The sequence below is a fragment of the Drosophila biarmipes genome, chromosome 3L (genome assembly GCF_025231255.1).
Source record: "Drosophila biarmipes strain raj3 chromosome 3L, RU_DBia_V1.1, whole genome shotgun sequence".
In the NCBI taxonomy this organism is placed as follows: domain Eukaryota; kingdom Metazoa; phylum Arthropoda; class Insecta; order Diptera; family Drosophilidae; genus Drosophila; species Drosophila biarmipes.
Window position 1 is genome coordinate 19,970,494 of NC_066613.1, and position 20,492 is coordinate 19,990,985.

Below are 20,492 nucleotides of genomic sequence, written 5' to 3' on the forward strand. Positions count from 1 at the left end.
AAGCCTAATGATTCATTAACAATGAAGCAATCTTTAATCTGGAAATCTGAAATCACAAATGTTTTTAATGTCAAGCTGTGAAGTACAACTTAAGATATTTATTTTAAAAGGTTTTTTTAAACAGGTTACTTTCTTTATAAACAGTCTTTTCGTTTCCTCACTCAACAACAAAACAATAGAAGTTCTTAAACATGAAAGGAGCTTCATTATCTGATATAAAGTTGCGTTCTGGCTTCTCAGAAGAAAATGGATTGGTGGTCGGTGGCAAAACGACATTTATATGTCGATTCGATTGGTTGATAAAGTGCGCCATATCCAGAGGAGCCTCGTACTTTGTATACGAGGTTACTACAATGGGACATTTGATATTGAGTGCGGCTTGAATGGTGTCTGGCCAAGTATCTTCCAGGGCAAATCCGGTGGATCGGTATAGGCCAGAGTTAAAAAAGCAAACTACGCATAAAGAGGGATATTATTATTATTATAAAAGTTGACCATACAAAAACAGAGGAACTTACCCAAATTGGGCTGAAGAAAATGCGTTTCCTTACAATAGTCGTGGTACAAAGCATTTTCGAAATGATAGTTGACAGTTCTCTGGGCTTTTCTACACAGTCGACAACATCTGTAAGTTATTTTTAAAAGATATAATATTATTTTAAATATTTCTTTAGTAAAGTACAAAATTCTTCTCTTACTTGATTTTCTTTAGCTGCTCAAAGGATATATTGTTGGGATTAAGCTCGGGTCCAATAAACACCACATTTAGGCTTTTAACGGTTGGCATTATGTGAAGCAGGAACAGTTCCCATTTCTGCAGCATATCCACTTCAAACTCGATCTCGGCTCCAATTAAATGAAGAGTCAACTCCTCAGAACTCCTTAGACGTTCGCAGAGTTTCAGGGCAAACCAGGCGGTCAAAGGTCCTGTGGACACTTGAGTCAGTGCTGCGTACTCGCACTCATTTGTAACATCTATAGGAAGTTAAAAAAAAAAGGTTTATTTATCGAAAATTGTATAAGTTTTTATAGAGAATATTAAAAAAAAATCGTTTAAAGGGGTTTATAGATCGTTTAAACTTTGTAATTGGTTTTTGTAAACCATATAAAAAGGTTAAATAAAGCTTTCAAAGAGTTTAATTATTGATATTTTAAAAAAATCTTTAAAATAAATCATTATTTTAATTTAATATGTTTTTTTAATAATTCTGGTATGAATTCGTACTTTTTAAAAGATCTATCTTTTAGATAACCCTATCTATATCTTATATTTAATGCAATTACTTACTGAAATTAAGCCTTTTCATTATGTGTTTGGTGTTGGAGCAGGCCATGGGAGGCTCCCTGAGCACCTTATTGGGCAGTGACGGGTCCAGCCGGCCGAAGTTCGCCTGGAACATGATGAAGGCCTTGAACAGCTGGTAGGCTCCACACCACTTGGCGTGCTCCTGCTTCCTGCGATTCTCCGGCTTGTCCTTGCAGAAGGCCACCTCGCCACACCCTCCGCAGAGGGACAGTCGGTTGAAGCGGTGTTCCCGGCACTTGAACTCGCCACAAATCATCGGGAACAGGAGCAGCTCCTGCTCCGTGGCCGAGAGCTGGCGATTCATCTCCTTCTCCACCTGGCGGATGCACACGATGCGGTAGGAGCGGAACTGCTCGCCACTGAAGTCGCCGCACTTGTAGAACATGTCGTGACCTCCATTTGGCCATCAAAAATTGTGAAATTGGCAATTAGTGTGATTTATGGCTCGCTGACAGGCTCTCACCATTCCGGTCCACCGTTTGGCGAATGGCGTAGCACAGGGCCCGGTGCTCCTGGTCGTCTTTCATGTGGCCACCACTGCAGTAGTAGCTCAGCCCGCAGCGGGAGCAGGGAATCCGATTCTGGCCACACAGGTCCGCCTTGCAGAACTGTTTTGCGGGTGATTAAAGAATTTATTAGGATCATTAGAAACTTAAAAACTACAAAAATAATCAACTAAAAATCACTTTTTCGTTGGTCTAGTCTTTTATAAGTCGGAGTAGAGAATTTTAGAGATTACACAAGGTTGTAAGTCTATTATCTTCTTTTTTAAAGCGTTTGTCTTTAGTTTTTAATATTTAGTTTTCATATTCCTTTACTTTGAAAGGCTTGAATTAAAAAGTGAAATGTCCTTCACAGTTCCTATCGCATTTTTCATTAAAACGTTATATCAAATAATACTTGCTAAATATTTTGACATTTTTAGAACACATTAATAAATGCGAAATTATAAATATATATATAAATAGAATAGGTATTAAAAATGTTGATTAAGCCATATCGAATATCATATTCGTTTAATTAAAAATATGTATTCTAAAATGCCTATTTAAGTTAAAATAGAGAATACTACCTACATTGCACAACGAGGCCATGAAATATTGTCTGGGCTTATAGACGTACTCCACATACTCCTCCGCCTCTTCATCGGATGACTCCACATCGCTTGGTGGAGCTTGGCTGAAAAGCTTGCCAAGATTGCTGATCAGTGCGGCAGCTGGGGATTCCCCTGTACCTAAAATTATTCATTTTATTTCAATTTAAAACTCTTTCCTCGTAAACTCCACTAACCCTTTTGCAATTTGGTACCCAAGCACTTGAGCAGCTGATCCATTTCATCGGGTTTCACATCCTTGAATGGGTTTCCAGAAGCCTTCGATTCTGCTGAAACTTTGGGAGATTCTAAGGCACTTGAAGTCTTTGGTTTTTCTTTTTCCGCTTTGATTTCTTTTGGTGGGCTAACTAATTTGGTAACTGGCTCCGATTTGCTAATGGGAGCTGCACTATTTTTGGCCAATAATTTCCTACGCAACAGTTGCTGTATTAGCCTTATGGTATCATTCTCTTGCGGGGTTTGCACCTGATCATTGTTTAGCAATGTTTCCACCAGGGAGATTGCACTTTTAGAAGAACTTTTCACCGGAGGGGGGACACTTGCAAGAGGAGTTTTCTCCCGGGAACCATCACTTTTGGGAGCGGTTTCCTCTGGCACCTCCTCTTGTTCCTGATGCAACTGGTTGATCTTGTTCCTCTGGCGATTCCGAATCCTGGGCTTCTTTTTGTGGACACCCGGCTGGCTCATATTTTCTGGGTTTATGTTGTGTTCCGAAGGCGAAATTAGCTAGAGCACGTTACCCAATTGAACGAACAATGAAGAATGCGCATTGTTCTTGGTCTGAGATTCGCGATCCGCCTCGATTCAATTGGCCACCAGCCATCGCTGCTCATCGCGGCCGCAAGCCCAAATGTATGCCCTGTCTATTTTTGTTGAGCACGGGCCGATGTCTGACAACGCCAGCCGGTATCTGAATCCGCATCCGAGTCCGTATGGGTTAGCGTCCATTATTATTCTCGAGTACCAGCGTTTGATTAATTCTCCGCCTTACTAATTGCGCCAACAGGCAGAAAATTACACTAAAAGCTCACTCTCCGCTGCTCTTTCGAAATTCAAGCGATGCGGTCCAAAAGATAAAATAAATTAGAGTACTAACCCTTTTTAAATTTGTTTTCGACAAATTGAATGTAAAAAAATATTTTTTTTAAATATTGTTTCGAATTTGTCTATAGTTTAAGTTTTATAAAATATATAAAATTTTTATAAAAATAAACTCATAACATTTTATATATTTTTGGTGACTTTTAGTGAACTAGAGCAGTAATATTTCGTAAAAAGCTTGTAATTTTATAGTTATAAAAAACATAAATTTGTACATAGTAACTTTACAACACTAAAGGTTTAAAACGTTTTCTAAAAGTTAATCCCATTTTCGAATTGACGTGCCTGACCTTATAAATAGAAAGCATTACTTGTATCCGACGCCTTGAAGTTTCCAAAATTTAGTGACAAAAAGCTTAAGTTTATTTTTAAAACAATTGTTTTTGGATTTTGCAAAACATTTATATTCGACAATGCAAAAAAAATTTAGCAAACCAACGAAGAACATTAAAAATTGTGAACGAATTTGTGGTAGGCGGTAGCTTTTGAACACAAATTTGAAAATTTCCGCCAACCCAACGAATTTTTTTTCTGAAAAACCGCCAGAAGAGAAAAAGGGATAGTTGTAGTATCAACACTTTTGTACTATTCAACACTGCTCCAAGTACCCACTAAATTCAAATAATACACGAAGTACATTTAATTATTTCATTCTTTATCTAAAAATATTTATAGATAAGGTAATTGCTTACATTTCGTTTAGTTTGCTTTAAATGTGGTTTAACATTAATAGAAGCAAGTCATTTTATGGTAGTTTAAGTTATGGGTTTGAGAGATTATAAACTATATCCATTTTCGATCAAGAAGACACAAGCGAGGCTATTGACACCAGGGTGAGTCGATTTCAGAGAATTCAAACTAATTTTGTAAAAGTTTAAAACTTTTGTAAATTATTAACATATTTAAAAACTGTTCGATAAAATCAAAGTTCGTATAACTAAAAACGTACTGCACTCCTACAACGACAAATTAATGTTCATTTCTCTTGTAGAATTTTTTATTGTTAAGAGACATAATATGAAAATAATATAAAATATACGAAAATCCGAAGTATGAAGTTTGATATTCATACTAGTTTGATTACTTTCTATCCCAAACGAAATTAAAATTATATTTAACTTATGCTAACTAAAGAAAAATGTATTGGATTACTTTATGTCACTTCAATAAAACATAAAAATGTTTAAATCGACAACACCCTACTATACACATCCAGAAATGCACCTGTTGTCGCAACCTTGGGAGGATACAGCAACAGGAGCACTGCCGTTCTCAAGTTCATTAATGGCCGTTGGTAAGATCAACACCTCCGCAGGCGCCTTCGCCGTCGGACGTGCTGGAGCTACCATTGCAGCCATTTGAAATTCCATTTTTGGGTGTGCCGGGGAGCTTCAAGGATCTGAGCGATTTCGTTGCACCGGCCAAGCCCACCACACTCTCCTCCTCATCCGATGAGGCATCGGACAGCTGGCGCGGGGACAGGCGGCAACCGCGCTGAATATATTGAGACAAACGATCCACGGAGGCCAGGATCAGGCCGAGGAACGGTGGCGATGGCTTCAAGGGTCGCGACAAGTACTCCGGATGGTATTGCGTGGCCACGAAATACGGATGTCCACTCAGCTCAATAATTTCCATCCTTGTCTTGTCCTCATCGGTGCCCACAAATCGCATGCCCTGCTCCTCCAGCCGGGGTACATATTTGGGATTAACCTCGTAACGATGTCGATGTCGCTCCTCCACCGTCTTGGGATTACCATACAACTGACGGATGACACTAGGACCTTCAGAGAAGACCGTAGTCCGTTTGCCCAAACGCATAGTGCCGCCCAATTGACCCGTATGGTGCTCCGGCATGTCGATGACCAAGGCGTTGGCTGTGTTCGGGTCGATTTCCGTGGTGTTGGCATCCTTAAGATCCAGCTTACTGCGGGCAAATTCAATCACCGCCGCCTGCAGACCCAGGCAGATGCCCAGCAACGGCTTTCGATTCTCTCTCGCCCACTGACAGGCCCGGATTTTGCCCTCCATGCCACGGGAACCGAAGCCACCGGGCACCAGGATGCCATCGCTCTCGCACAGCTTCTGCCACTCCTTGTGGTATTTGCTCGGCTCCGACTGCAGAGTTTCCTCCTCCAACTGGCACGATTCGATGAAGACCAGTTCCAGTTTGCGGTTTGCAGCGAGGGCGGCATGTTGAAGGGCCTTCACCACGGAGGCATACGAATCCGTGAACTTAGTGTACTTGCCCACCACGGCAATGGTGACCTCTCGACGAACGGTTTCCGTGCGACGGGCCAAATCACGCCATTGCTGGAGACATCTGAAGGAAAACAGAAATTAGTCGATATAACAGATATATTATTCTAGGGATTTTAAGAACTTTTTACATACTTGGTCCTCTTGCTCATGTCAATGTTAAGCTGCAGTCGCTCGTTGAGGTACTCAATCACGCCGTTCTGCTCCATAAGCAGCGGCACATGGTAAATTGAGTTCAGATCATGGATGCATATAACCTGATCCGGACCCACGTGACAGAAGTTGCTGATCTTCTCCTTGACCTCCAGCCCGATGGGTTTCTCCGAACGGCAGACAATCAAATCGGGACTTAGGCCGCAACCTCTGAGTTCCCTCACCGAACTTTGAGTGGGCTTTGTCTTTGGCTCACCGGTGGCCTTGGGCAAGGGAACCAAAGATACATGGGCCAAGCAGAAGTTCTCCCTCTTGACGCGGAACTGAAACTGACGGAAGGCCTCCACGAAGGGCATGCCCTCGATATCGCCGATGGTTCCTCCCAATTCCACAATGCACACCTGTGGCTTTGAGGAGCCCTGCACAGGTGTCTGGGCCACACGCTCCACCCATTCCTGGATGGCATCCGTGATGTGGGGGACAACTGCGGGAAAAATGGGGAATGGGTTTTTATTTATTCCTCACTATGATTATTATTATAAATCTTCACTATTATTACTCACCCTGAACGGTTTTGCCCAAGTACTCGCCAGTGCGCTCCTTCTCGATGACCAGCTTGTAAATCTTGCCCGTGGTTATGTTATTATCCCGATGCAGGGTGACATCCAGAAATCTTTCATAGTTTCCCAGATCCAGATCCACCTCGGCGCCATCATCCAGAACGTAAACCTCACCTGAGAAGGGACAATATATGTATCACTAAGTGTTTAAGTAGTTATAATCCTCCCAGTTTACCCCTTAAAACAAGTTAAAACTTAAAACATTTTAAAGTTACATTTTTATTTCCAAGGTATTTGTGCTTAGGCGTAAATGGCGCACTCCCAGCTTTCCTTGGAGTGGCGCTCAACTAGAAATCAATCAAGTAGCATGGCATGGAGACAAACTAAGTATAATGCTTACGATCTAGGGAATACAGGGCGTATGTACAGTCTTGGACTTAGTCTAGGGGCTTTCTGGGCCGTTCCACTACTTGGACTCCTCGAGATCCTCCTTGTAGAGCTCCTTGAAGATGAGCTTTTGTATCTTGGTGCGTATGCGGAGCTTCTGAGCTGCGGTCAACTGCTTCATGTACGGATGCAGGCTCAGCAAGTAGTGGTAGTCATCGTCCTCGGGCACGAGCGGAGCATCCATGGTGGAGGATCCATTGAAGTTGCTATCCTCGGAGAGGCGTGGTCGCTTCAGCTTGAGGGCGGGTATCAGTCCATTAGCATAGGAGTGTTGGGTGAAGCTGAGATGATCGCCGGTTCCGCCCACTGCGGAGGAGGCTCCGAAATCCTCATTTCTCTCTTTGGCCGCATGGTGAGCTGCTGCCAGGGTGGCCAGCGGATGGTGTGCTTTATTGTAGAGTGGCGGTGGCGACACAGATCTCTTGCCCCCCATTGGCGCTCCATTGGAGGACACTGATGATGCGGATGTGGTCGTGGCCGGGGCCAAAACAGCTGCTGATCCTGGTTGTTGTACTTGTGCGGATGTGGTGGTCACCACTGGCGGCGGAGAGCAATGCGCAGCCGGTGGTTCCACCAGCATTTGCAGCAAGGGAGCCGCTGGAGATGGCTGATGCTGCTGCTGTGCTTGCGCTGGCGGTGGTTTCTTGCTCAGATCCTCGGCCTCCTTCTCCAGCTCCATCAACTGGGCGCGCAGTAATCCCGCCTTGATCAGAGCATGCTGATGGGCTTCCTCCTGGGCTCTAAGAGCACCCGTGGCCAGTGGCGTGGTGCTCACTTGGTTCATTTGGTGGGCAGCCGGTGGCGTGGGCATGGCCTCCTCCATGGTTGCTTCGCTGGCCTCTCCGTCTGCCTCCGCCTCCATATCCTCCTCGTCGTAATCCTCGTCGCTGTCCTGCAGGCGACGAATCAAACCGTTGGTCAAATCCGGCTCCACCACCGTCTTTTCGCAATCCTCGCTCTGCTGATTGAAGTAGAAGGACTGATCCTGTTCGTTTTTGGGCAAACGATGGCGCATGTGATCAGCTAATAGATGGGAAATGCCATATTATAGATCACCTTCTACAAAAAAAGCCCCTTCAAACTCACTTAGAAACAGCAGAGCGTAATAGTGCAGCCACTTGGACTCGAAGGTGGCGGGATCCACCATAAAATCCCCGTTATCCGCCCGAGGTATCCTCTTGTACTCCACGCGGAAATTGTCCCGCAGTCCCTTCCACTTGGCCTTGAGCACGATCTCTGGGAGAGAGAGTGGGGGTATAACGATAGAAACCTCTTTGTTCGCGTTTGGAGTCATTGTCAGTGTTGCCAACTTGGCTATTTAAACGCCAAATCTGATTGGAACAGGAAACTATTTTATTTGAAAAACAATTATTGAAACTGCTGATTTTGGTTAAAAGAAATATTTATAAAAAAAAAAGGCCACTACTTGCATTGTATTCGTTGGTGAATTTTATAATATATATGATAAATAAAAATAAAACTACACTCACGATTGCTTTTACAATATAAATGTTTCTAAATTGTTGTTCCTATAAAAGAGATCTTAGTTTTGTATTTCCCATATTTGTATTAAAATATTAATTTTTGGTTTCAATTCTTGTAGTAAATTTAAATTTTAAACAGCTAGTAAAAATTGTTATTTTAGTATTCATAAATTTTAATGAAACTGAGCAGGGATATAAATTGAAAATTCTTACTTTTTATTTTTAGCAACATGATAAAAAGTGCTTTTATTGATATTTTTAACTTTAAAACCTCTTCTTTAAGTTAATCTCTAGGTTGGCAACACTGTGAGCGAACTCCTTGGCCATGGCCAAAACAAGGGCTCTACTTACTCGGCAGCTTGTGCGCGCCGCTCAGCTCGTCCCACATCTGCTCGAGGAAGGCCTTGTTGCAGTGGAAGTTGCGGTTCCAGATGGCCGGACGCTCCTCGATGTCGTGAATAAACTGCTCCACATTGAGCACAATGGTTGATTTTTTTGGCGCCATCTTAGTGGGCTCCCTTTTCTGTTCTTGTTCTTCTTCTGTTCTTTTGTCTTTGTTCCACTCGCGCACTTGGTTCAATGGGCAGCTCTTGCTGTTTCACTTGTCCGCCCGGCTAACGGTGAACGCCAAATGCATGCTCCAAAGGCAGGCACACACACACACGCACGCACTCCACTTATCTCTAACGCGATGAGAGGAGGAATGAGAGCAATAAAGAGGGTTAGGCTTTTTGGTCACTCACGCAGACCATCCCGCTCCAACCCACAAGCCTTAGCTGCGATCCGTGACCATCAATGGGAGCACCAGTGCTCCCCAAACTGTTAACACAATAACTTCATTAAGATTCCTTGCTTAGGCATAGGCCCAAAAAGAGCTGGGCGACAGGAAATGCCGCTCCGCTCTGCTCTGCTCTGCTCAGCTCCCCAACGTCCGTCTCCCTCACTCCCCCGCGCCAAACGGCACGTCTGCTCCAACGCTGGAGGAAGAAGCAGCAGCAGACGGGGCAGCAAAGAAGCAGCGAAATCAAATTATAAACACGCCAGGCCGGGGCGACAGAGAGGGACGGAAGGCCAGAGAGACAGACGGCGTCGCCGACGACCGAGAGACCAAGACCAGCCAACGGTTACTCCACGAGCCTGCCTGCCTGCTCCCGCTTCCTGCTCCCACTCCCTGCTCCCGCTCACGCTCCCGGTTCCGCTGCCATCCGCACTGCGCTGGATACACTAGCAAAAAAGTAGGCAACCCAATCTACTTCAAATTGATGAAGATATTATATTGTTAAGAGTTCTTAAAAGTTGAATTTAAAAGCATTAATCATATTAGACCCATAACATTATTAAATATTACATACTTTGTTCTGGTACTTTAGAACTTTACAAAAATTGCTCTAAGCTTCTAATATCTACAGGAGTCCTATTGAATGATTTTTAAGGATTAAAAAATATCCTAAAAAAATGTTTTTGAAATAAAGAACATATAAATGGAATATCATAAAAATTAAAAATATTATATTGGCATATAATTTTCAATAAATAGCCTTTATAATCATACCTCCTAATACCTCTGCATTCTCAGAAGAAATTTGGTAAGTTCTTTTGACAATGAAATCTCAAAAGAATAATATAGGTGGTTATCATTGAAACCGAAAGTTTGTTAAAAAAATATATAATAAATGTAAACCATTTTTTAAAAGTATTTTAACAAGAAATGTGGAATGAATCAAAAGCGTCCATTGAGTTGGTTGCCCCTAGCACGAAAAAGTTCCAGAAAAAACACCACAAATTTCAAAGAGTTTACCTATACTACTTATTTTTAACCATATCAGCAGTGGTTATCATACAGATCATATCATATATAAAAAAGTAGATCCTAACTTCGAACCACTAAAAAGGTTCTGAAAATGATATTCTTAACTCTGAAACCGTTTTGAAAGCCACTTCATTGTGAAACAAGCTTTAAAAGGTTCTAGGTCACCTTCCCCCAGAATGTATCCAACACCAAGCCCAAACCCGCACGCACTTTCTCCCAGTGCATCGTCTGGCCCCAGTGCATCGCAGTGGCTGTGTGTGTGCTCCCCTGCGCCGGTGGCTGTGGATGTGTGTGAGTGAGTCAGGCGCAGGCGGCGGCGGCATTCAGTCATGCAAAAATGTTTGCCGTGCACAGAGTGCGAAATACTAAAAACGGCAGCGTGGAGTGTGGAGCCTCGGTATTGTGGCAGGGGCGGGGCAGCAGGGGCAGTGGCAGGGGCAGGGGCAGGGGCAGGGGCAGGGGCATGGGCCAGTGACTGAGGAGGCACAGGCCGCAATACATATGTACGTATGTATATTCCAGCGAGCAAAAGCAATTTCTGGCGGCAGCTATTGCTTTGCTGCAGGCAGCAGGCAGCAGGCGGCAGGCAGCAGACAAGAGACCAAGCCAAGCCAAGCCAAGCCAGGCCAGGCCAAGCCAGACAAATAATGCGTCACGTTGCGCAGTCGTTAAATTTTCGTTTTCGTCGTTGCCCGCTGCCGCTGCCGTTGCCGTTGCCGTTTTTATGGGCAAAAACTGCCGGCGACAGTGTGTTAGGTGGGGGTAGGGCCGCCAAGAGGGGCGGGGGGAGGTGCCTGAAAAGCTGGCCCAGCTGCTGGCGAGGTGATTGGGGAGCTGAGCTGGCTGGGTAGCAACTGCTCCTCTGCTGGTAGCCAAGAATTTCACAAGTTTCGACCCGCCGTGGAAAGTTATGAGGCCCCACACACACAGCTGCACTCGAGCTGGAAGCTGTTTGGCTAGGAAATTGGCAGCTAAGTGGACCAACACTGGGGATTCGGACATCATTTCCCTAACTTTGATTTCCCGCTGCTTATCAGCGAGCCTCTGCAACTATTTATAGGTCAGATCTGGCATAAAGGCAGTGTATTGATCGGTTGGAAGTGGAGGAAGAACTCTGAGAATCTTCTGAATACGCAGTATTCTCTCTCAAAACCAATCTTAGGCTCGAGATACTTTCCTATCTTCATGCGTATTTTAAAACCTTTGTGTTTTTAATCAAGATAAGAAATTGCTCCTTAATGTGAACCATCAAATTTGGTATTATAATTTAATAATTGGGGAAACTAATTAAGCAATATCTTTAACCTACTAATATTATCCCTGGATATCTAACTTTAAAAATATTAAGAAAGATATCCTTGTAATCTATCTTGAAGAACGTACATTTTAAAGACTATCTCAAAGAATACGCCATCTTTGCCTTTCAATTCTCTTTTCTAAGATTTAAATGTCCATTTAGCGCTCTTTAACTTGAAGAGCTTACATTTTTGAATAATCTTATGACTTTATCATATCAAGCCCCTTAAAGACTTTGTTTTCAAACTAACTCTTTTCTCTCATAGTTTTAAAAGATGTAAATGCTTAGCTTTCCTCAATATTAACCCCTTATCGCCTTTAGGCTCCATAGTATCTACCCTTATCTTTTAATACCTCCCCCTTACTCTCACTCATAACTACTGTTTCTCCCCCTCCCATCCTATCCCAGTCCCCTCAAAACTTTAACTTTAATCACTGCCCGCAGGAATGAAGAGCAAGGAAGGAATACCGATAGGCTCAAAGGGGGGCGGGCGGGGTTTAAACTATATAGTGGCTCTATAAAATCAATAAAACACACGCACACGTGTGCGTGCCTCGCTCGCTAACACACACACATGAGTGTACACATGTGTATGCAAAAATTAGCGCGCCAGGAGTCGCAGCTAACGGGACATGTGGGTGGTTGGCCAGTGGGTGGTCCCCGTGAGTGTGTGTGTGTGGCTTCGTTGGTTACCGCCAAAGTTTATAATAATCGAAAAGTTTTTTGTGCGCTCGGACAGCCGGCCCGTATATTCCGTTATGTCCCGAGAGCGTTTTCACGAGCGCCGAGAATGCGAGAATGCCACCGAGAAAAGCGGACGGGGGGCGGGGGGCGGGCAGCGGGAAAACCGAATTGCGGAATTGCGAATTCCCGAACCAAAATGCGAACCACTGCTGATTGCAGTCAGCTTACAACTGAAATTGAAAATTCAGCAGAGCAAAGTGCGAAGCGCCGCTGCCTGCTGTCGCGGCGGCGGCGTTGTTGCTGCTGTTGCTTTTGCCTTTGCTGCCAGCCTGCTGCCGTTGACGCGCCGCCACCGCTGCCGCACACAGACCGCTCTGCCCCGCCACCGCCCCCTTGGCCATGGCCCCCCGCCCCTGCCCCTGCTCCTGCTCCTGCCCCATCGGCTATTTGCCACTGCGACAGGCTGCAGCCATCCGCCATCAGGCCGAAAGCCATCAGCCAGCCAGCCAGCCAGCAGGCCGTGTTTCAGACCCAGGCCCAGTCGCAGTCGTAGTAGACCCATTCCCATTGCCATTCCCACTCCAAAGCCCAATCCCCGGCCAGGTCCACAAGCCCCCCAAAAGCCAAGCGAGCCAGAGCCAGAGCCAGAGCCAGCCAGCCAGCCAACAAAACGTGCCAACTAGCGGCGGCAGCTGAAACGACGCCAGCCAAACAGCCACCAGAAGCAGCAGCAGGCAGGCAAAATAATATGTATAAAAAAAAAAAAACAAAAAAAAGGTACTACAGAAAGGCCGAGTAGGAAAGAACGAAAATTGGTATACGCTTGTCATATAAGAACTAAAGTATTGACATATAGCGAAGAAAATCAAGGAAAATGCTTTAAAAATACATTAAACGCTAGAACCGGTTGGGAATTATAGTGCCGTAGAGGCTATCCATCAGAGCATTTAACTGTTAGGTTGAATATGAAAGCCTAATTCATTAACCGTTAATAATATCCTCCATTTAAAGTTCTTTTAAGGCCTTACAATATCATAGCTCATGTCAGGACTTTTAAGAACTTGTTATTTTCCCTCTTCCTCTCAATTAACCAAACTCCTCTCAAAACCGAAATACCCTACGAAAAGGAGAGGGCATGAGAAGCGCACAGTGAAACGCAAAAAACGCCAGCGAGGAGGCGCAGGCTATCCGGAAGGCGGGGGGCGGCATGGAACGGGGGGGCAGCGGGGCAGAGCAGTCAGCAGGCTGGCAGTTAAGTTCAGTTTCAGGCGAGAGCCAGAGCCACGCCACAAGCTTTTGCTTTTGCTTTTGCCGGCGCGACATATACATATATACTCCGAGCGTGCGTGTGTGTGTGTGAGTGTCGAGGGGGGCTACGGGGGAAGTGCGAAGGAGGGGGAGCTGGTGGTGGAGAAGCGCGCACAAACGCTAAAAACGGCCGCCGCCATTTGCTTCGCTCTGCTCGCTGGCACCCGGTGTTGTTGCTTTTGCTTTTGCTTTCGCTGCTTTTGGGCATATTATTGCCGGCTATCCAGCACACGCACACCAACCAACACACTGCCACCAACACTCACCCGTGGCCACATGGCCACACACACACACACAAACACACGCGACTGAGAGAGCCAGCCGTGCTGTCTGTGTGAGGTGGAGCCGGTGGCCTGCTGCTCTCCTCGAGAGCTCCTCTTCGCCCCCTGCTCCACCATCCTCCCCCTCCTCCTCTTCCTTCTTCTTCTTCTTCTCTCTTCCTGCCTGCTGCATGCTCAGCCAACAACAATCAACGCGCGGAAGCGAGCGAGCGAAAAGCATAAACCATGAAGGGGGGAGGGCGAGGGGCGGAGTGGAGGCTCGTTAAAATCACGCGACAGGAGGCAGCAGCAGCGGCAGCAGCAGCAGCAGAAGCAGAAGAGGAAGAACCAACGGGGGCGGTGCAACAAACGCCGGGCCAAGCGAATCGATGTGAATTTGGCTGTGGCTCCACGGCCACCGCTCTTCCTCTCCTCTCCTCGCTCTCCTTCCCCCTCTCCCACTTCCTCTCCTGCTGCCCGCTCATCACTCTTCCTCTTCTTCTGGCGCCTGTCGCTCAGACACCGTAAGTGTGAGGTGGGTGGCGGTGGGTGGCGGTGGGTGGCGAGGTTGTAATACAACGCCGTATAATAAGGGGCAAGTGCGATTGGACAGCCGCCCTGAGTTTCCGAATTTCCCAATTTCATTTTTCACAATTAAGCAAGAGACGCGAGAAGAACTTAAAACGCATCTTATCACTAGTTGGACCTCCCTAATCAATGCCCAAGAATGGGTTTGCTTATAGACATAATTAAGACACTTAAATACTGTATTTCCTATCCTTCGTTCCTGAAATTTTATTGTTAGTTCAAGAAAATGTATCTTTGCACTTGAATTTGCGTAAGAAGCTACTTATTATTAACAAAACTAGAAAATAACATTGCATAAAACACCAAAAATCCAGAAAGTATCTTAGAAATAATTGACAAATCTTAAAAATTCGTAAGTTAAAAAGTTTTAAAGGCACTAATAAATAAGAAAGCTTGAAAATAATATCACCTAAGGGACCAAAAGCCAAAGACGTTTCTTAGAAATAGTTGACAAATCTTAAAAATTCGTAAGTTTAAAAGTAACTAACTAACTAAAAAGTACTAATAAAATAAACTATTTGTAACTCTAGAGATTTTTAAGCATGACGTTTTTTTAAGCCTGGAAATAACCTGGAAGTTTGTAAAATGAAAAGGTTTTTTCTGATGCCTATAAAAATTATTTAAAATTAGTTCGGTTTTATGCCCAAAATACGCTTTACGAATGTAAGTAGTAAAAGTAGTAGTAGAAAAAAGAGTAGTAGAAAAGGGAGTAGTAGAAAAAGGTAGTAGAAAATGGAGTATTAAAAGTAGGATCAGAAATACTTGTAGCAGAAGTAGCAGTAGAATTAGTAGCAGCAGAAGTAGTAGTTGTCTTTATATGCGTAACATTAACGATTAAAGATATTTTTTGGTTTAGTTACTATGTTTTCCGTCGAAAAGAGTCCTCTATCAAGCCGCAACTAATGCTCCCGGACCTGAAGAGGAGGCTAATGCTACTGTATTCCTCATTGTTGCCCAAGCAATTACTTAAAGCGATCCCTGAGCCACGCTTAAAGCTACGGCAAGTGGGCAAACTTTTGACCAGACGGCAGATTGGAGCTTATGAAGCCATAGAACACTCACGCACACAGCTGTCTTGTGTGCGTGCGGCAGCAAATGAGGGGGCGAAACGGGGCGGGGCGTGGCAGGGCGGCAGGGGGCGGCGCTGGGAGGCGGCCACTCAACCTCGGAGGCCAGCAACGCATAGCAACGGTCACATCCTGCCGGCGAGCTGGAGAGTTGGAGAGCCGCCGCAGCGAAATGGTATTTTCCATTTAATTTTTGCACACTCACACGCACGCACAAAAGCTCGCACACGCGGGCCATGTGTATATGAGTACAGTGGGGCTTCGATTATATTAGATGTAGGGTAAAATTTAATTTACTAGAACAATTTAAAAAAAATAATTCCTAAAGTTATACCCCCCAAACTCAGGAGACCTAAAAAATTGGAATCCCATACTGCAAATTGCAAAAAAAAATTACAATACTATTTAAAACCGAAAAAAGTTTGTCAACAAAATGCATTTAAAAGTCCTCTTAGTTACCTCTCTGTATTTGTAGGCCAGTAAATCCATGAGGATATATTCCAAATTTTATTATTTATATTTACGTAAACTTTAATTTTACCTTTAAATAAAGATATTAAAAATTTAAGGTATTTTTTTTCTATCTCACTCGTTCTTTCTTTTGAAAATGCTCCAAATTTGCTAATGAGTAAAGAAGACAGAGGACTTAATAAGGACAGATGAAAAAATATACATTGAGTATGACCTAGGTAACCGGGTTCAAATTCAAAGATTATTCACTTAAGTTAGTTTTAAACCTTTAAAAATATATAAAAAAATTACTTAAAAATACCAAATGAATATGAAATTGTATTAAAACTAGTGGAATTTCCTATGCATTTTTTTTCCAGCTCAGCACTTTCCAATGAGCTTTTCTAAATGACCCTTGTCGTTCTGGTCTCCTTACTGAGCACCCACTGTATGTGGCAGCACACGCACAAGGCGGAGCAGGAGCTGGAGTGGAAAAAGAGGAAGGGGAGCAGAGCGGCGGCGGCAGCGGCAGAGGAGGCCCAAGCATTATTGTCGTCGCGAAACGTGAGCGTAACGAATGCGCAAGCAGAAAGGCAGCAACAAAGCAAATGCAGGCCAAAAGGAGGCGCAGGGGAGGGGGCCTGTGCGGGGGGCAGAGAGAGGGGGCGCCAGGAGGAGGCAGTTAATGGCGCACAGGCAAAGAGCAACAGCTGCTAACGATGTTGACGCGCCGATGACGGCCACACAACCAAACGGGCAGACAGAAGGGGCAAGGGAGGGAGGGGCAGCTGGGCTCTTTTATGGCTAAAAGCGCTAATGTGACCGATGGAGCGGGATGTGGGCAGAGGGCGGGGGGGCAGCGGGGAGCATGACGGAGCGCAAAGCACACGCGAAAAGCCCAGGCAGCGGGCACTCGGCAGCTAGAAGAAGACACCCTCGAAAGATGGCAGGCCGCAGCGGCCAATATGGCGACCCTTGCCATTTCCCACTCCACCGGACCCCCCCCCCCCTCTCCAGCACCCCTCCCCCTCCTCTCACACCCACTCACACTCACACCAGCGAAATTAACGCAAAACAAATGAAGCACACGCATGTGCCGCAGTCGCAGTCGACGCTGACGCAGCGGCTGACGTCGGCGCCGGCAGCGAACTCAAACTCACAACAACAACAACAGTGAGCACAACAAATGAGCAGAAATGCATTTTGTGCCATTCGACCCCCAAAAAGTGAAGCTGGGCGCGAAAATGCAGATGACAGGCGACAGACAGTAATCCCCTCTAGAGGGGGGCAGAGCGGGGGGTTAAGCGGGAGGTGGTTGTGGTTGTGGAAGGCAGATAAGCTGTCCGCTCTTTCAGCTCATCGAAGTTTCACGGGCCTATTTACACCACCTGAAGTGCAACAAAATTGAGCAGGTGAGTCAAATTATTATTTTTTATTTATTTACTTAAACTAACAAAGTATACTTTTTTAAAGCATTGTTTTAAGATATGTTAAGATATTTTCATTTCACATTTATTTAAAAAAGTAAACCCTAAACCTCTTAGTTTGTCCTAGACTTTCTTTTAAAAAATGTTTTTTTTTGGTATTTTTCTATTTTTAATTTTAATATTGCTTTTCTGCAACTTATACGTTAAAGTAAAATACTTATTATAATTTAATAATTTTTCAATCTTTCAAAACGGAAAACAATAACAGTTTAAGAAATTGAAACTTAAAGATCTAGGTCAAGGTTATTAAAAATATGTGTTTTTTAAGTCAGTAAAATAAATTGTAATTGCCAAAAAGGAAGCATAGAAAAAAAGTTAGTTACCAACGTTCGAGTTATCAAATCACATATGAAATCATCAGATTATCTAAGTGATTTGCCCACAGATAAGCTAGTTCAAATTAGAAGATAAATATAGCGTTATCTTTTTGCCACCGCAAAACACGTTTTTCGCTTTCAGCTTAACTAATTTATTTAATCGCACGTGTAGAGCGGCCTCGCAAATCGTGCAGGTCAACGCTGCGTCACATGTCACACAGATACACAACACACAGATACACGGCGACGCCCACCACCCAAAGGCACACATACACACGTGCAAGCAAACGCATCGTAATTGCATTCGCACGTTGCATAAATACATTTGTGTGTTCGTGTGCCGTTTATTCATTTACCGTTGTTGCTTTTGTTGCTGGCGCCATTTTGGTGGAGGAAGTTCTTTTTGGGGGGGAAGGCAAAGGGGGAGGGAGAGTTGGTGAGAGAGTGGCTGAGAGTGCAATGGTGAGTGAGAAACGACCGACACACGCACAAAAGTACAGTAAGCTGCAGCAACAGAAACAAAGATACAAAACACCATTGAGTAATTTATATTTTTGCTCCATTTCATTGAAAAAGCACTCGAATGGAAATGCATTATCGCCGCGAGAGAGCAACAGAAACAAAGATACAAAACACCATTGAGTAATTTATATTTTTGTGCTCCATTTCATTGAAAAAAGCACTCGAATAGAAATGCATTATCGCCGCGAGAGACCCAGTCTGAGATTAGAGCGATTTTTAATTTCACAACTTTCAGCTTCAGTCTTCAATAAGCCGCCTCATCGATCGGATCAATTTAAACCATTTTTTTAAGTGCTTTTTGAACAGTTTCCCTTTTCTTGCCGCAAATAAAAACACTAAGCAAACGGACAAAGGGAAAGCAAAACAAAAACAAGAAGGAAAGGAGCAAAGCAGAACAAGTGAAACTGTGAAAAAAACTTTCATTTTCAATGTCAAGCAATAGCAACAAAAACAAAGTCTGCCGGTTGAGGGAGGAAAATTTCGTAAGCGAAGAGAGAGCCATAAACAGAGAGCGAAGTAGGAAAAGAGAGTTCTTAAATCGAGTTTTGCTGACGATGCGCAAGTAACTAAATTTAGCATTACTTGCTTGCCTTCCTTGTTGCCAGGCGCTTCTAGATTTATTTTCATGAACCAGTTGATTTGTTTATAAACAAAAGTTAATTGCTTAAGTTCACCATCCCAAACACGTGTGACTACTTGTTGTTGTTTTTCAGAGAGTGATAAGAGAGAGAGAAAAAGAGCGAGGGAGTGGGCATGACGAACAGCTGTTAGGCTGGGCTGTCTAGTTATCTCTGTCACACACCCACATGAAAAACGGTAAACACGCCACATTGTCTTCCACTCCTATGCACTGTGCGAAAACTATAAGCTTTTTAGACTAATAAGTGAATATAATTTTTGGTGATATAATTTTTTAATTTTAAACGAAATTTTATTTAAATTTTAATACAAAACATTGTGACCAGTCAAAGGCAAAGGCTCATTAAATAATGGAAATATTATTATTTATTACCATTTGCCTATAAAGATTTTGATTTTTTCCGAGTACATCTAAAGAATTTCCTTTGCCGCAGTCATAACACACCGCTTCTGTGGCTAATGCGATTTACAGAGCCTCATACAAAATTTATTGTTTGTTTTGTGCACTTTCTTTTTGGCGGGAGAGCGCCTTGGCCCCCGCTTGGCAACACCGCCACCTCGCGCTCTCCCGCTCACGCCATGTGGCTACAACAATCCGCGTGACCTTTGGCAACAACAACTGCCTGCATCTTGCCACAACGAAGGCGCATACTTGCACATCCCACACACACACACACACACTGTCGCCTACCCCCACACACAGATGCGCGAAATATTGAAATTTTGCCAAAATAAAACGACAGGCATTTCCCTAATGGCGCGGCATACGTACTATACACAGCGAACATAAGGCGAAAGGCGCTGGGGAACTCACCATGCTCGTAGGGCGAAAAGGTTCCAGCATCGATGTTGATGTACGGGTCGATCTTTATGGAGGTGACGTCCAGGCCGCAGGACTTGAGCAGGGTGCCGAACGAGGAGGCTATCACGCCCTTGCCCACGCCGCTGATGACGCCGCCAGTGACCAGGATGTACTTCATCTTCTTCGTCTCGAATCTCGATTCTCGAACTTTGGGGGCACAAAATCGCGCGGATTAGCGTTGGACCCTGGGCGATTCGCGGTGGGCACTCAATCTAGCGTTATCTGAGCCACTCCGAGCAACAATTGCGCCGTTTTCTCGCCTCTTGCTGCACGTGGTCCTCGAATTCGGGATTTCGTTTATTTAATACGTATCGTTTCTGCGGGGCGCCGGCGGTATGACCATTCCGCGAAGTCACCCAAATACCAGTGACTCACCGTGTGTTGGTAAACAGCGCAAAGTCAAAGTCCACGAAGTCCGTTGCGTTTGAAATCGGAGGGATAAACAAACACAGATCGAATTTCTGTTTACCCATCAGTTTATTGAAAATAACAATGCCAGGGTATGTTTAGCTTAACTAATTGGTATTCATAAATGTAATATAATGCTTTAATCCATGTGTTCCATTTTCTTTATTTAGTTTTCAAGCAAAGGAGCTTTATTATAATAAATGTCATCAAACTTAAGGGTAATTTTTCATTTAAGATTTTTTTTTTTCCATTTAAAGATTGTATTTTTTACCTTTATTGAAGTTGAAATAAATTAGAATTTATTAATATGTAATAATCTCTAAAGTTTTCTGTCTTTTATATCATAAAAAGAAAATATTTTATTGATGC

The 20,492-nt window shown here is 44.0% G+C and overlaps 2 protein-coding genes across 5 annotated transcripts; both read right to left on the reverse strand.

Moving 5' to 3' along the window:
• Positions 1-74: 74 nt before the first annotated feature.
• LOC108034578 (uncharacterized) lies at positions 75-3,286 on the reverse strand. Of its 2 annotated transcripts, none has more exons than XM_017109511.3 (7): positions 2,597-3,286; positions 2,383-2,534; positions 1,770-1,914; positions 1,289-1,699; positions 699-975; positions 519-625; positions 75-453 (listed from the first exon to the last, which is right to left on the reverse strand). In XM_017109511.3, exons 1-7 carry the CDS (start codon positions 3,105-3,107, stop codon positions 158-160), a joined length of 1,899 nt encoding a protein of 632 aa, XP_016965000.1. In that variant the 5' UTR covers positions 3,108-3,286; the 3' UTR covers positions 75-157. The 2 variants fall into 2 exon arrangements, with proteins under 2 accessions (XP_016965000.1, XP_016964999.1); XM_017109510.3 differs by having other exon boundaries at positions 2,383-2,540; positions 2,597-3,284.
• Positions 3,287-4,155: 869 nt separating this feature from the next.
• Positions 4,156-20,053, reverse strand: LOC108035250 (CTP synthase). 3 transcript variants are annotated; one of them, XM_017110786.3, is made up of 4 exons: positions 19,668-20,053; positions 6,497-6,667; positions 5,916-6,417; positions 4,156-5,844 (listed from the first exon to the last, which is right to left on the reverse strand). In XM_017110786.3, exons 1-4 carry the CDS (start codon positions 19,831-19,833, stop codon positions 4,803-4,805), a joined length of 1,881 nt encoding a protein of 626 aa, XP_016966275.1. In that variant the 5' UTR covers positions 19,834-20,053; the 3' UTR covers positions 4,156-4,802. The 3 variants fall into 3 exon arrangements, with proteins under 3 accessions (XP_016966275.1, XP_016966277.1, XP_016966276.1); XM_017110788.3 differs by lacking the exon at positions 19,668-20,053 and adding an exon at positions 8,776-9,554; XM_017110787.3 differs by lacking the exons at positions 4,156-5,844; positions 5,916-6,417; positions 6,497-6,667; positions 19,668-20,053 and adding exons at positions 6,755-7,963; positions 8,027-8,176; positions 8,776-9,107; positions 12,225-12,424.
• Between the last annotated feature and the right edge of the window lie 439 nt (positions 20,054-20,492).